Below are 12688 nucleotides of genomic sequence, written 5' to 3'. Positions count from 1 at the left end.
TCTTGGCTTTTATGTTTTTCAACTAGAATTTCTATTCAGTGTTGCTGAATACATTTTTATCTCACATTGAAAATGAAATTTTATTGACGTGTATGAGCATGACAATGCCCACAAGTAAAGCACCAGAATTATTTGGATTTTCCTTCTCCTTGGGAAAACATATATAGTAATAAAATTGCAGAGCATCATCTATGTGCTAAATCTGAGCACCTTTTTTCACCCTTGAATACAGCAGCACAGAGAAATGAAACTTCAGCCCTTCAAGGCCTGAGAAAATCACCCCTGAACAGGAAGTGGCCCACTGTGAGTTAAAACCTGAATGAACTCAGGCCACAGAGTGGCTCACATGAGCAGCCCAGGTCAGAGTCATGCCAGGACAGTCACTTTGCATATGAGTTAGTTTACAAAGTCCTTGCTTTTAAAATAGCTTAAAAAATATTGGAATGAAATAAAATGAAAGCCATTTTTTTCAGTTAAGATAGGTAAACTAATTTTTTCAAATGGATAATTGTTTATCCAGTATGCAAAAATTCACCCCAGAGAGATTTTTAGACATTTGTACATAAAAAAGTACCTGTAGTTTTTAGCTTATAAGTAAAAAGACTTTAAAACTATCATATATTTGCATGTATTACCAGCTAATAGATTTACTTACCAATATTCAGGATAGATGGCATTGTGCCTTAGTTTCCATTGCCCTATGCCATACTTTCTTTAAAGGGACTTAATTACATACCAACTTAATTATTAAAATCACATGCTGCTTCTTTCACAAGGTCTAAAAGGCAAGTGCATTATGCTGAAAAGTTAGACAGAAAACCTCTTTTCCTAAAGCTTTGTGTAAAGGATATTAGAGTAAGCAAGGTTTGTGGTATTAAAGAGAAAAGCGCTTTCCATTTTCCTAAGCAATTAAGAGATGGGAATTTAACATGCATTACTATTTTATTGGAGGATTTAGGCTCCACATTGATGGGACAAATAGTTTCTTGAAGTGTTTTTCATACAGAACATGAGAAGAAATCAGTCCTGCGAATCTCCAGAGAGGTTTTGGATATGGTATCAATCACACGAGTACAAATCCTGATTCAGTGGGGATATTCTGGAATTACAGAAATAAGGCCAAGGAGCTTTGCTTGTGTTCTGTATGAAAAAATAAATCACATCTGTTTGATAAACTTGTATGCCTTTATGGGGGAAAATACAACTTACCGTACTGAATGATATGTGTACTTTTATAACATTAAGTAGAAGGAAAAAAAACCCCACTGAACAGAGGGGAAAAACAAGAGCTTAGGAAAATAAGGTAGAAAGCACCCACCTTCCACATAGTTGTCTTCTGTAAGCACATAACAGGGAAGGAGAGAAAAGGAAAACATTCATTAAGCAGCATGCAGACTGGAACTTGCCATTGCATGTCTTTATCATGCAAGGCATCAAACACAACATGCAAGTGCTCCATTGCTACAATCCAGAGGGAAAAACAAAAGCACCAGGGAAGCAGTGTTTCCTCTACTTAACAAAATGTATGTGATATGAAACAAAATTCTCTTGCCAAAGTGCAAATATTGTACAGGATTTAGTGCAGCTCTTTGTACATGCAACTATTACTATTGTTAGTTCTTAATCAGAGGGTCTTCTTGTAAGACTTTTGTAACTATGTTTTTTAAAACCACCAGTCATTTGTGATAGGGATTCTAAATTAATTTAGTACTTTCCCATTCTGAGTTTTCCTGGATGATGAAGTAGATGATTTTAAACTTCAGGTAACTTAAATTCTTGAATGTGCTGTGAAGATGTTACCACAGGCAGCATGGCTGATCCTGCCATTAGAGAAGCACTCTGGTTATTGGGTCAAATCTCCAAATCCAGCCAGGAAAAAGTGGAACTTAGACTTGGTGAAATGAGTCAGAACTGTTGAATCATGTCCTACAGAATTGGTCAGCATCAGAAACTTGCACATTGTAAAAAATTCAATCAATTCTCTGCCTGGTACAGTCAGCAAAGGCCACAGCAGTGCCAAGGATGGGTTCTGCCCCCCAGTTAAATCACAGGGCATTTTGCCTAAGGAAAGGCTGCTATCAACAAGCAACAACAAAGCAACAACATTTACCATTGTTTATATCCAACCCAACATCAATATGGGGCACAGGAAAGAAGGTTCTCCCAAAGCTTACAAAGTAAAAGGGGACTAAGAATTGAATCTCAGTTAATAAAGTGGACAGAATTGAAAGCTGAGAAATAGGCTCAGTGTCCTAAAACTCATGTTGGTGCTTATAGTCCTCATCTACTCCACTGGGAAGGTGACTTTGAGGGAGTATTTCTCTGATCATGACTGAGGAGGGAATAGGAGGATAAAATGGGAAAGGTAAAATAACAAAGGAAAGCCATCATAGAAGTCAAGGAGATGGATGCTGTGGAGCCAAAAAAAAAGATGGGGAAGGGGGAAGGGTGACAGCACAGCAGTCTGACTGCCTGGGAGATCTCCTGCTGCAGTTTATGCCATCTCCACCAGCTCTTCCTGAAGAGAGCACACAGAAGTCAGGGCAAATTGAAGGCTAGTTCTGCCATTATTGGTCATTTGTCAAGGAGTCATCCCATGGAATAATGCCTTTTCATGTGACCATGAAACTAAACAAATTTTGATATATTGTGACCCAATAAACAAATAAGAAAACAAGTTACACAGAACTGGGCTTACTGATATGTTTTTAAGCACAGTGATTTCCTCCCAGAATGTGTCACTCATCATAGTGAAAACCTTTATAAATTAATGCAGAAAGCAGTGAAAATGGTCATCAAAACTCAACAGTATTCCAACAAATAATTAAAAAAATTATCACTTTAAAAATAATAACTGCTATAAATGATGAATAATAAGGGTTTAAGGGTTTAATTATACAGTCAGATATTATAATTCAACTTTTCCATTCACAAGCACTGTAAACCAAAAAATAGAATAAAATTCACTGAGATGATGAAACACCCAGTTTCACAAGACAAAGATATTATATTCTATACAGAATGTAAATAGTGATATTTGGACATGATATTTGTGCTAAAAATGTGATATTTGGGGCAGGTAAGAGCAAAACTTTTTGGAAGAGCCTTCTACATTTAACTGCATACAGTAATTTCCTTTTTCTAAGTCAAAAATCCCCACCCAAATTAAATGAAAAATAAATTAGTTATTTCAATTGTTGTTTAACTTCAGGCTTTTTCATCTAATTCTTGTTACTACTGTATTTGTATATTGCAATACCAACATTGCCATGGCATTATTTTTGGTGGCCATGTTTAGCTTAAAATGATTTTTTAAAACCAGTGTATGAACTTGCTGACAGCTGAGTTCAGTTCCTCATGATGTCTGACTCAAAGAAAAGGGCTCTGAAAATGAAATCATAGGCAGGATCAGATGGTTACAGGGTTTAGCATATTTGGTTTTATATCATGAGTCCTCCTCTCAGCAGTAATTGGTATGCCTTTTTTGATGACTTTCACCAGAAAGATTTGTACTAGCTGAGCAGCTTCCCCTAAATGTCTGACTGATTAAACTTTTAGTGATAGCAAGTTAAGCTGTCAAAACATTTTGAATTAAATAAAATGGAAAAAAGTCAAATTCCCACTCTGAGTTAAACAGTGTATATAGCCAAACCCCTATGCACTAGTAAACAGCAATGAAAATTCATTCCTCCACAGGTTTTTGTCATGGTAAGTTGAATCATCTTAAACAGTTTTGCAATCTAAGAAAAAAATTAGCTTCTTTATGGTACTTTAAGAAGCTTTTACATTAGGTTAGCATAAAGCACTTTAATTAAGGTAGTTTGTTTGTGATGGCTGATGTATTTCCACATCACTAACACTTCACTTGGCTTTCCTGATTCCCATTTTCTAGGCATAGCCTATTCTTCTAAGTAGAATCTGAGGCCAGAAGGCCCAAATTCTAGCCTTGTTTTTATTCATTTTGCTTACTCCAGCCACTCTTAAAAAACAAAACAAAACAAAATAAAAAAAAGAAAGGAAAAAAGAAAGGTCATTGAAAGCTGTGCATACTATCAAATCACAGTTCAGAGGGAACAAAAATTTCCTCATTTAAATCAGGAGTAACTGCATTTATGTCATTAGATTTGCATTGGTGTAAAATTTCTGTACCTGGAGGAGAGTAGAGCCATACTACACATTTCTGTAGCTGCTGGTGATTCAGCCACACACAGAATTCACCAACATTTCTATCCATCCACTCTGAGAGACCTTATTGTCTGCTGAGGAGCTCTGTTGGCAGCAGTGGAACTCAAGGTTTTAGGGCCCAAAATGCCAACTCCAAATGCTGCAGACAGCGGCACAGAGCAGCTCTTTCCTTTTCTGCACCAGCTGATCTTACCAAGGACTTTTCCACCCTAAAAAAAGGCGACTTGCTCTTCAGCATTCTGACTTCAAAGAGATGTGGGAATTTTTCTATTTTTCACATTGCACCAATCTCCTCACTTGATGAACTAGAGAGTTCTTATCCACTGCAAAAGCTTATTTCCAAGATCTTCTTCCATGCCCACCACTAAAAAATTAATTGCCCTGCTATTTTCTGTGTTTGCAACCTAATTCCTCCAGCCAAAGTCAGCTCTTGGTGCTATGTGTGTAATCTGTTGACTGTGCATATCGAGCCAAATACTGAGTTGATTTAAATCTGGTGTGACACAGTTGAAATCAGAGGAACTGCACAACTTACACAGGCTGTGAATCTGGCTTATTATCTCCAGATGAATTGTCTCAGGCTGTCCCTACTGAACTGAGAGCAGATTCTGCTCCATATTTTTTTGCAGCAAAAGCACAACCAATTATAATTATTTTAGCATATTACTGTGATTTAGTGATATGAAAATGGGAATAATATTTTACAGTATATTTTTTACTAATTAAAGAATTGTTTTAATGTTCAGTGATTCTTCATGGAAACCTTGATTAAAAAAAAAACAAACCTGACTCTTTCTATGTTTAGTGGTTATTTCTGATATTACATTTTTTTTATCTGCGAGAGAATTTACACCTTAGCCACACAATTATGTAAGAACTGTATTTTCATGACAAACAGGAGAAACAACAATTAGTATTTAGAAATTACAAAAACAGAAACAACACTATAAGAAATAGCATATTAGCAGAGGGATTTTTATAGTGCTTTTTCTTTTTCTTATGACAATTAAGTTCACAATCACATTCCAGCAAGGAAGAATATAACATACTACAGACATATAAATGAAATTTCAAAAGCGATTCAGAAGCATGGCAAGTGGTGAAATAGCATGAAATAAAGCTGTATTATGAAGGCGTCTTGCAACAAAATTGATGTTTAGAAGTTTAAGGTATAATATTTTGTTTTTCTCAAAGAACAATGCATAATTATACTTCTCTCTAAAAACCTGTACTCAGAAATATAATTTCAGGGAGAAGCTTTAGCTGTGGAACTGCTCCCAGCATTTCTTGGGAGGTGTAATTTAGCCTGTCCCATTCATTTCTCAAATTAGTAGAGAAATTGGTTTTATTGACATAGGGATCAAAAGAAAATATTTGGAAAGGATATGGAAATATGAAGTATGTTATGAAATATGTTATAAAGCATGAACAGTCATATAGTCAATAATGATGAACTAAAGCAATATATTGAATATCTATAGTAATGAGAATGAATCTTCTCAAGTGCTGTGTATATGACAAATTCCATTAGAATTATTTGCATATTTTAGAAATTATTTTTGAAAAATATACCGCACATATTGATTGCCATTATTGACTGTAATTATGAATAATCAGAAATTGATTATAAAGATATCTGAAAGATACTCTGATTTTGTTGCAGCTTGCTTTAGTATTGGGTAAACAGGGCAACAGCATTTCCCAATCCTTAAACAAAATCCAGAAATCTACCAGAATCTAGGCAGGAGGGCTCAGGAGCTCCTACATTTCCACATTAGATATGAAATCAGTGTACAGCCCCACTTAGTCTCCACACAGCTTTGGATAGACTCATTCAGAGCACTTTCCAGTGCAGGTTGTAGAAGTATGACAGGAACTTTATTGATATTTTTTGGGTGGACAGGAGAAATTTCAGAATAACAGGATTTTGGCCCATTTTAGTTTCATTCTCTACCTACATCTCTTTGAGGATCCCTTCTTTTCTGCATTGCCCTGTTCAGGCCTTGGGACAAGGGCAAGATGCTGTCAAAAGCACTAAAGGACTGCCTTGACTGAAAATAAGGACAGGGCTTTCTGCCAAATGAGGATCATTAGGGCACAATTAGATTTTTTTTTTTTAACCAGCTTTTTACAAGACAAAGCCATCAGCACAAATTCAGCTTCTGTAAATCCTAGTAACATCCATGAATGTGTTCTAAGTGAGGCCATCTTTTCTGGACAGTATCCCAAGTGCTTTCGAAATGAAATAATGACAAGATTATTTAAGTTAAGCTACTGTAGATGAGCTCCAAGTGTGAAGCAGCAAGTAAGGGTGTCAGTGCAAGTTTTGAGTACTCAAGCAAAGAAATAAGGAACAGAAATAGAAAATGGTCTTATTTTTGTGGCATACCTAAAACTATTACCATGGTTTTTTAGTTCCAGTGGTCATATATTTAAAATTAAGTAAAAAAATTAGAGAGGTTTCAGAAAAAAAACTTTTCCCACAGTCATTCATGTCATTAAAACCCTAAGAAAACTCAGCAACCGTGTCTTACAAAGAAAGCCCTAAGATGCTCCCTCTGATTAAATCCAAGATAAGATAAAGAGGTGTCTGAACCAGTCTATAACTATCAAAAGTTCCTGATAGCTTAGGACAGAAGTCCTTTCAACCAGACAAAGACTGTCATTAAGAGCACAAAAGTTCAAACTGAAAAGAAGACAAAAATATTCAATAACGATAAAACAAGAATTGGCAATTCTAGGAAATTCTTCCCTAAAGTCTTAAAACAGACCTTTTCTCTAACAGGGACTGTATGTCAATCATTGCTTCTGGCTGCCTTGTAGGAATCACTGGAAGAGATTCTGCCTTTTGCCATTTAGGAGGTCAGGCTAATATTCTCATAGTGGTACATTCTGGACTGAACTCCTATGAATCTATGAATTTTCTCTAGTTAAATGAGAACAGAAACCAAGCCTAAACAGCAGCAAATACCTTGACACCCTGTTAAACAGAAATGTGTTAAAATAAATTGTTTTCTCAGAACCAATCTCTGCATCGTTTACAAAAAGATTTCACTGAGAAATATTTCCCATGAAGAATTCAAATCTAATGGGTGAAAAAACCAAAACTATTCAGACAAATATCTATTTTCCCTATGGTTCACAACAGGACAATATCTTCAGCCACAATTTACTTCTACCACCTCTTATATTTTTCATACATAACTTCTCTAGGTATCTGAGAAACAAATGAGAAACAGAATCAAAATCAAGACACTATTAAATCACTACTCTTTCTGAGAAAACTGTTTTTTTGTGCTATTTTATTCCTGTGCAGATTTATCACTTTTCTAGTGCTTATTATCACAAGTGTATCAAACACAAAGGCACTCAATATTGCTTTATTGTTATGCTATTAATTACTGATTATTTTATTAGAAATTTTTAGATACTGCACATCTGAATGGGATTTTGTGTCCTTGGAACCATAGGAGTTGAAAAATAAGCACATCTTTGATACTTTCATCTCCTTTTTCTGATCTGCTTTCTGAAACTGACAGTTTTGGAAAGTTACTTGTTCTCTTCTGTTAGTAGTTTTTACTATACATACTGCTACAGTGTCAGTGCAGAGATCATGTATATATAAAAATGACTGCTTCTTAATTGTATTACATTCCAAGCAATTTTACTTTGGCCATATTTTCCCACCTCATTAAATTTAATTTTTTTTCTCCAAAATACTCTCATATTTATTATACTTATGACCTGTCTACAATACATCAATACTTTAAGGAAATTTTCATCAGCCACTGGAACAAGCATTCCTGAATCTCTGTCATGGCTGTAGTAACCACCACCAGGAAGCATATATATATTTTTTTTTAATAATTGGATTTAGTAATATTAATAGAGGTAGTGAAAAGAGAAATAAATAATTTTCATATGTGAGGGTGAATCAAATAACCACATTCCTTCCTCAGTATTTTAATTTCCTTGTATAAGTAGGAAATGAAACACAATGTAAATCTATGTATTTTACTCATTAATCAGATATTCTTTAAGGACTGCTTCTCTTTTCCTGTTTATCCTCTGGAACTATTTCTCTGGATTTGAAAAATTCAATTTCCACTGAAAATCTCTGGGATTTAGACACTTTACCTTGCTTTGTGCATTAGGGCCTCCTCCCTGTAATCACTAGAGGTCTTGTTTCCTACCACAGAGAATGGATAGACTGACTAGAACTACAAACTGACTGTATATGATTCACTTTACAACTTTTCTTCCTGGGATTATTTTTATTCCTTTTGATTTTCCTCAGTTTTGCTCTGCTGGCTACATGACATGAAAATATATTTTCAGGCTATTCCTATCAAAACCTTTTATACAGAATTAACTTTTCTGGTTGGCAGAGAGCAATGTCAAGTACAGATTATGTTCTATGAAAGTGATGTGGGGTGACACAGATACTTCTATTTCAAGAATACCTGTTTTGAAATTAATTTGAGAAATTCATAATGCAACTTATTTCAACACATTCTTTAATAAACAGCTGTGAAATGAGGAATAAAATTTTTTTGGGATCACTACTCATGCTTGTTTTGATGTATGTGAGAGTAGAAACATGCCCAATATTTCCTTGTTGCACTGTACTTTGTCAATTTGTCCTCTTGGATAGTCAATTATGGCTATCCAAGAGGCTGCAAATTCAGGTTCAGTTACTATCAGAAGAAATCAGATCCCTCTCCAATCATCCTTTCAGCAAAACTGGTCTCTTAGACCCATTAATAGAATAGGATTAGCTGAGCTGACAGAGAGTAAAAATGCTGTGCAGTGATTGAATGGCAGAAGCAATTTTCCAACTGGATGGCAGCTTTACGGAGGCGATGATCCAGTGGATAACATCAGCAGGACACTCAGAGGAGGAGAGGTCATGGGTTTTGTCCATGAGAGGGATATTATTTTTACACAATACTTCCTAAAACTGTCCTACTGGCTTTTTATTGCATGGTGTACTGGCAGCTATCTACACTTGCACAATCTTGGCTGTGCAAATACAGCATTTCTCCAATATAGAACTTACTAAAGAGTGGAGACATATGACTGTACATTTTGCCTATCTGAGATATTCACTCAGGCCCTAACTTTGTAGCTGGATATTTGTGCCTTCCCAGACTGGTACAACACCAAAATTAGCAGGACAGCATGCAAAGCCAGCCATATTTTTGTATTCACATACTGTCTTCGTAAAAAAAAATGAGAAGAATGTTTATGTACTATCCTGATGCCATGACTGTGACACAGGCGGCTGAAGACGATTTGGTATGAAGTGTTCTTGAGAGTTAGTAGCTAAAAGTGTTGAAGACACACTGTACATAATTAAAAATAGAATACCAATATTCAAAATAATTTTGTTGTATAGTTTTTTAGCTCACACCATGAAATTTTCTTGGCTACTACTGAAATTCATTTTGTGAATGTGAACCGAGCTGAAGCTGACTTTGGAAGACATTAGAATGATATAGAACAAATCTTCTCCTCATTTAAATGGGAGTTTCCTCTGAAGTGAGTAAAGCTGTACTCTGAAAGTCAGCATACTGTAACCACGTCCTTAATTTGACATCAAATTAAAATTTAATCATAGCTATCTGTGACTGCAAGTGAACAAAATAGATATCTTTATTTTTTTTATTAAATGAACTTAATTTTCTCCTTTACTAGTCTACACTCATTTCAATCCTAATGCTGAATGTTATTCTGATTAATTAATTGTTATAGATAATGGCAATCTAATTACAAGAAATTTTACAATTAATAAAAAACAGCATTTCTTCACTTAAAATCTGGTCATCCTTAGCTAAAGTGAAAACTGATACTTTTCTTCTTTCCTCCACAGATTTTACAGAAACTGCAAAAGAATATTATTTTGGGGTTTTTTAGCCATGTGAATAGCTGGATTGAGTTTCCATGTGTTCAGAGTACTTATATGTATTGCAGCTAGAGGCATGCTTTAGAGCTATTCTTGGTTTTCATTAATCACTTTGATATGAATTGGTTAAACTGCTATTTTCTTGGCATGAGGTTATATATTGTAACTTTTATAACACTCCTAAGTGATGTAACAAACATTCAGGCATTATTTTAGTATAGGTGAAAAAGGTGGCTCTGAGAAGGAGAAATTGTACCTCATTTGTTTTTGCAAACCCATGGTGTTAGGGTGAGCTGCACTGATTTATCATCTATGACTGTTCCCATCTCAGAACTGCACAAATAAAATTTCTAATGGTAGTATAATAGTAAATGTTTCAAAATAGACCCATATTTGGGGTTTATAGAAATTAACCCAAGACAGCTAGTTCTTTTCTTCCTAAGAGTTAATCAGTAGCACAGAATCACAGAATCACACAATGATTAGGGTAGAAAAGGCCTCTAGAGGTCATGTGGTCCAATCTCTCTGTGCAGGCTGGGTCACCTAGAGTTGATGGCCCAGGTGATGGTCAAATGGCTCTGGAATATATCCTGTGTTGGAAATTCTACATCTCTCTGGGTCAGCCATGCCACCCCTAAGGGAATATTATGGGAGACAGTGTCAAAGTCTTTCCTAAAGTCCAGGTAGACGACACTCAGTGCTCTGCTCTCACCTACCACATCAGTCAACCCATCATAGAAGCTCATGAATTTGGTCAAGCATGACTTACCCTCGGTGAAGCCATACTGACTAATCCTGATGATTTCTCATCTTTAGTGCACCTGAAAATGGTTTCCAGGATTAGCTGCTCCATCTTGTTCCTAGAGAATGCAGGGACTCTTATCAGCCTGTAGCTTCCTGGTCCTTCTTCTTGCCCTTCTTGAAGATGGAAATGACATTTGCACTCTTCTATCTTTGGGAACTTCTCCCATTTGCCATGATTAATTGAAGACTATCTAAAGTGGCCTCACAAGGACAGGTGACAGTTCCCTCAGCATATATGGTTGTATCCCATCAGGTGCCACGGACTTACATGTGGGCAGCTTGCACAAGTACTCTCTGACATGATCCTCTTCCACCAAGAGTACATCCTCCTTGGTCTACTCTTTCCTTTTTTACTCAGGGACCTGGGATTCCTGAACGTTGATTCTGTTAGTAAAGGCTGAGGCAAAATAGGCATTCAAAAACTCATTCTTTTTCGTGTCTTGTCTCACCATGTCCCATGTTTTGTGGCCAGTGGGTCTACATTTTCCCCGGTCTTTTTGTCAGTAATGTACTTATGGTAGCCCTTATTGTTGTCTTTGACATCCCTAGACAGCTGAAATTCCATTTGGGCTTTCCTCACTCCACTGTTGAATGCTCAGACAGTGCTTCTGTATTCCTCCCAGCCCTACCTGTCATTGCTTCCACCCTTTACAGGCTTTTTTAAGGGGCTGGTTTTTTAGTGGGTTTTTTTTGTTGTTGTTGTTGGGTTGTTCTTTTTTTGTTTGTTTGTTTGGGTTTTTTTTGTTTTGTTTTTGTTTTGGGTTTTTTGGGGGTTTTGTGGGGTTTTTTTGTTTGTTTGGTTGGTTTTTTGGGTTTGGTTTGGTTTGGTTTTGGTTTTTTTTTGGTGGAGGGTGGGGTGGAGGTGGTCCATAAATATTAACCTGTTTCTTGCACCTTTTTTCTCCAGGGCCTTATCCCATGGAACTCTTCTGAGCTGATCTTTGAAAAGGCCAAGGGGCCAAGGTCAGCTCTTCTGAAGGCTACTGTTGTGAGCTTTCTTCTCACTCTTCTCTGTGTATTCAGTCCTGAACTCCACCATGGCCACTGCAGACAAAGTTGCCTGATATTCACACAGAATGAGGCCCTCCTTTTTTGTTGTACGTGGTCCAGGAGACCGCCTCTCCTTATTGGCTCTGCTCTTATTTGTAGCTGGAAGGTACCATCAATACACCCCAGGAGCCTCCCTGGCTGCTTATATCCTGCCATGTTGTCCCCGCAGCAGACACCACGGTGGCTGATGTTCCCTGTGAGGAGCAGGGCCTGTGAGTGTGAAGCTCCTCCAATCTGTCAGTAGGCCTCATCTGCTTGTTTTTACTGGTTAAGTGGAATATAGCAGACACCTTCTACAATGTCATTTTTACCAGCTCTTGAAGTCTTCCTTATTACCTTTGTTCCTTTCTGAAAGAAATTGCTTGGATCTCTGTCCTGATGCTCATCTTCAGTCACTTCTTTTTTTTTTCTTAAGCCTACACTCCCTTCAGTACAGGTCACATGAAGTTATTTTTTGTTTTGTCATGTTGTAATGTAATTAATGTATCATAATACATCAGCATGGTAGCACACTGCCAATGAAAATGTAGGAAAGCGTATTTTCCACTTTTAGTTCCTTCAGAGCTGGAAAATTGGTTAGGACAACAAAGATGGCATCAAGAAAAATAAATATAGGATTCTCTAGTGAAGAACTATTTCTGGTATAAAACTTTATCAGAACCAAGTCTAACATCTTCCCACAAAAACTCTTCCTCATAAAAAAGTTGTCTCAGTATTGCCTTTTAGCACAAATGAAGGGGACAG

At 36.5% G+C, this 12688-nt stretch overlaps 1 protein-coding gene across 23 annotated transcripts in view; it reads right to left on the bottom strand.

Moving 5' to 3' along the window:
- The window catches only part of NRXN1 (neurexin 1), a 673223-nt gene that overhangs the window by 593895 nt on the left and 66640 nt on the right, over positions 1-12688 (bottom strand). For 15 of the 23 annotated variants that reach the window (XM_039717321.1, XM_039717079.1, XM_039717199.1 and 12 more), the window contains one exon: positions 1319-1336. The exons of the other annotated variants lie outside the window; for them this stretch is intronic. In XM_039717321.1, coding sequence (XP_039573255.1) covers positions 1319-1336 — 18 coding nt within the window. The remainder of the gene's footprint in view (positions 1-1318; positions 1337-12688) is intronic. 23 annotated transcript variants of the gene reach the window in all.

The sequence above is a fragment of the Passer montanus genome, unplaced genomic scaffold (genome assembly GCF_014805655.1).
Source record: "Passer montanus isolate IOZ18808 unplaced genomic scaffold, ASM1480565v1 scaffold102, whole genome shotgun sequence".
NCBI classification, from domain to species: Eukaryota; Metazoa; Chordata; class Aves; order Passeriformes; family Passeridae; genus Passer; species Passer montanus.
The sequence above is the reverse complement of the archived record's forward strand: the minus strand, read 5'-3'. Positions and strand labels throughout refer to the sequence as shown.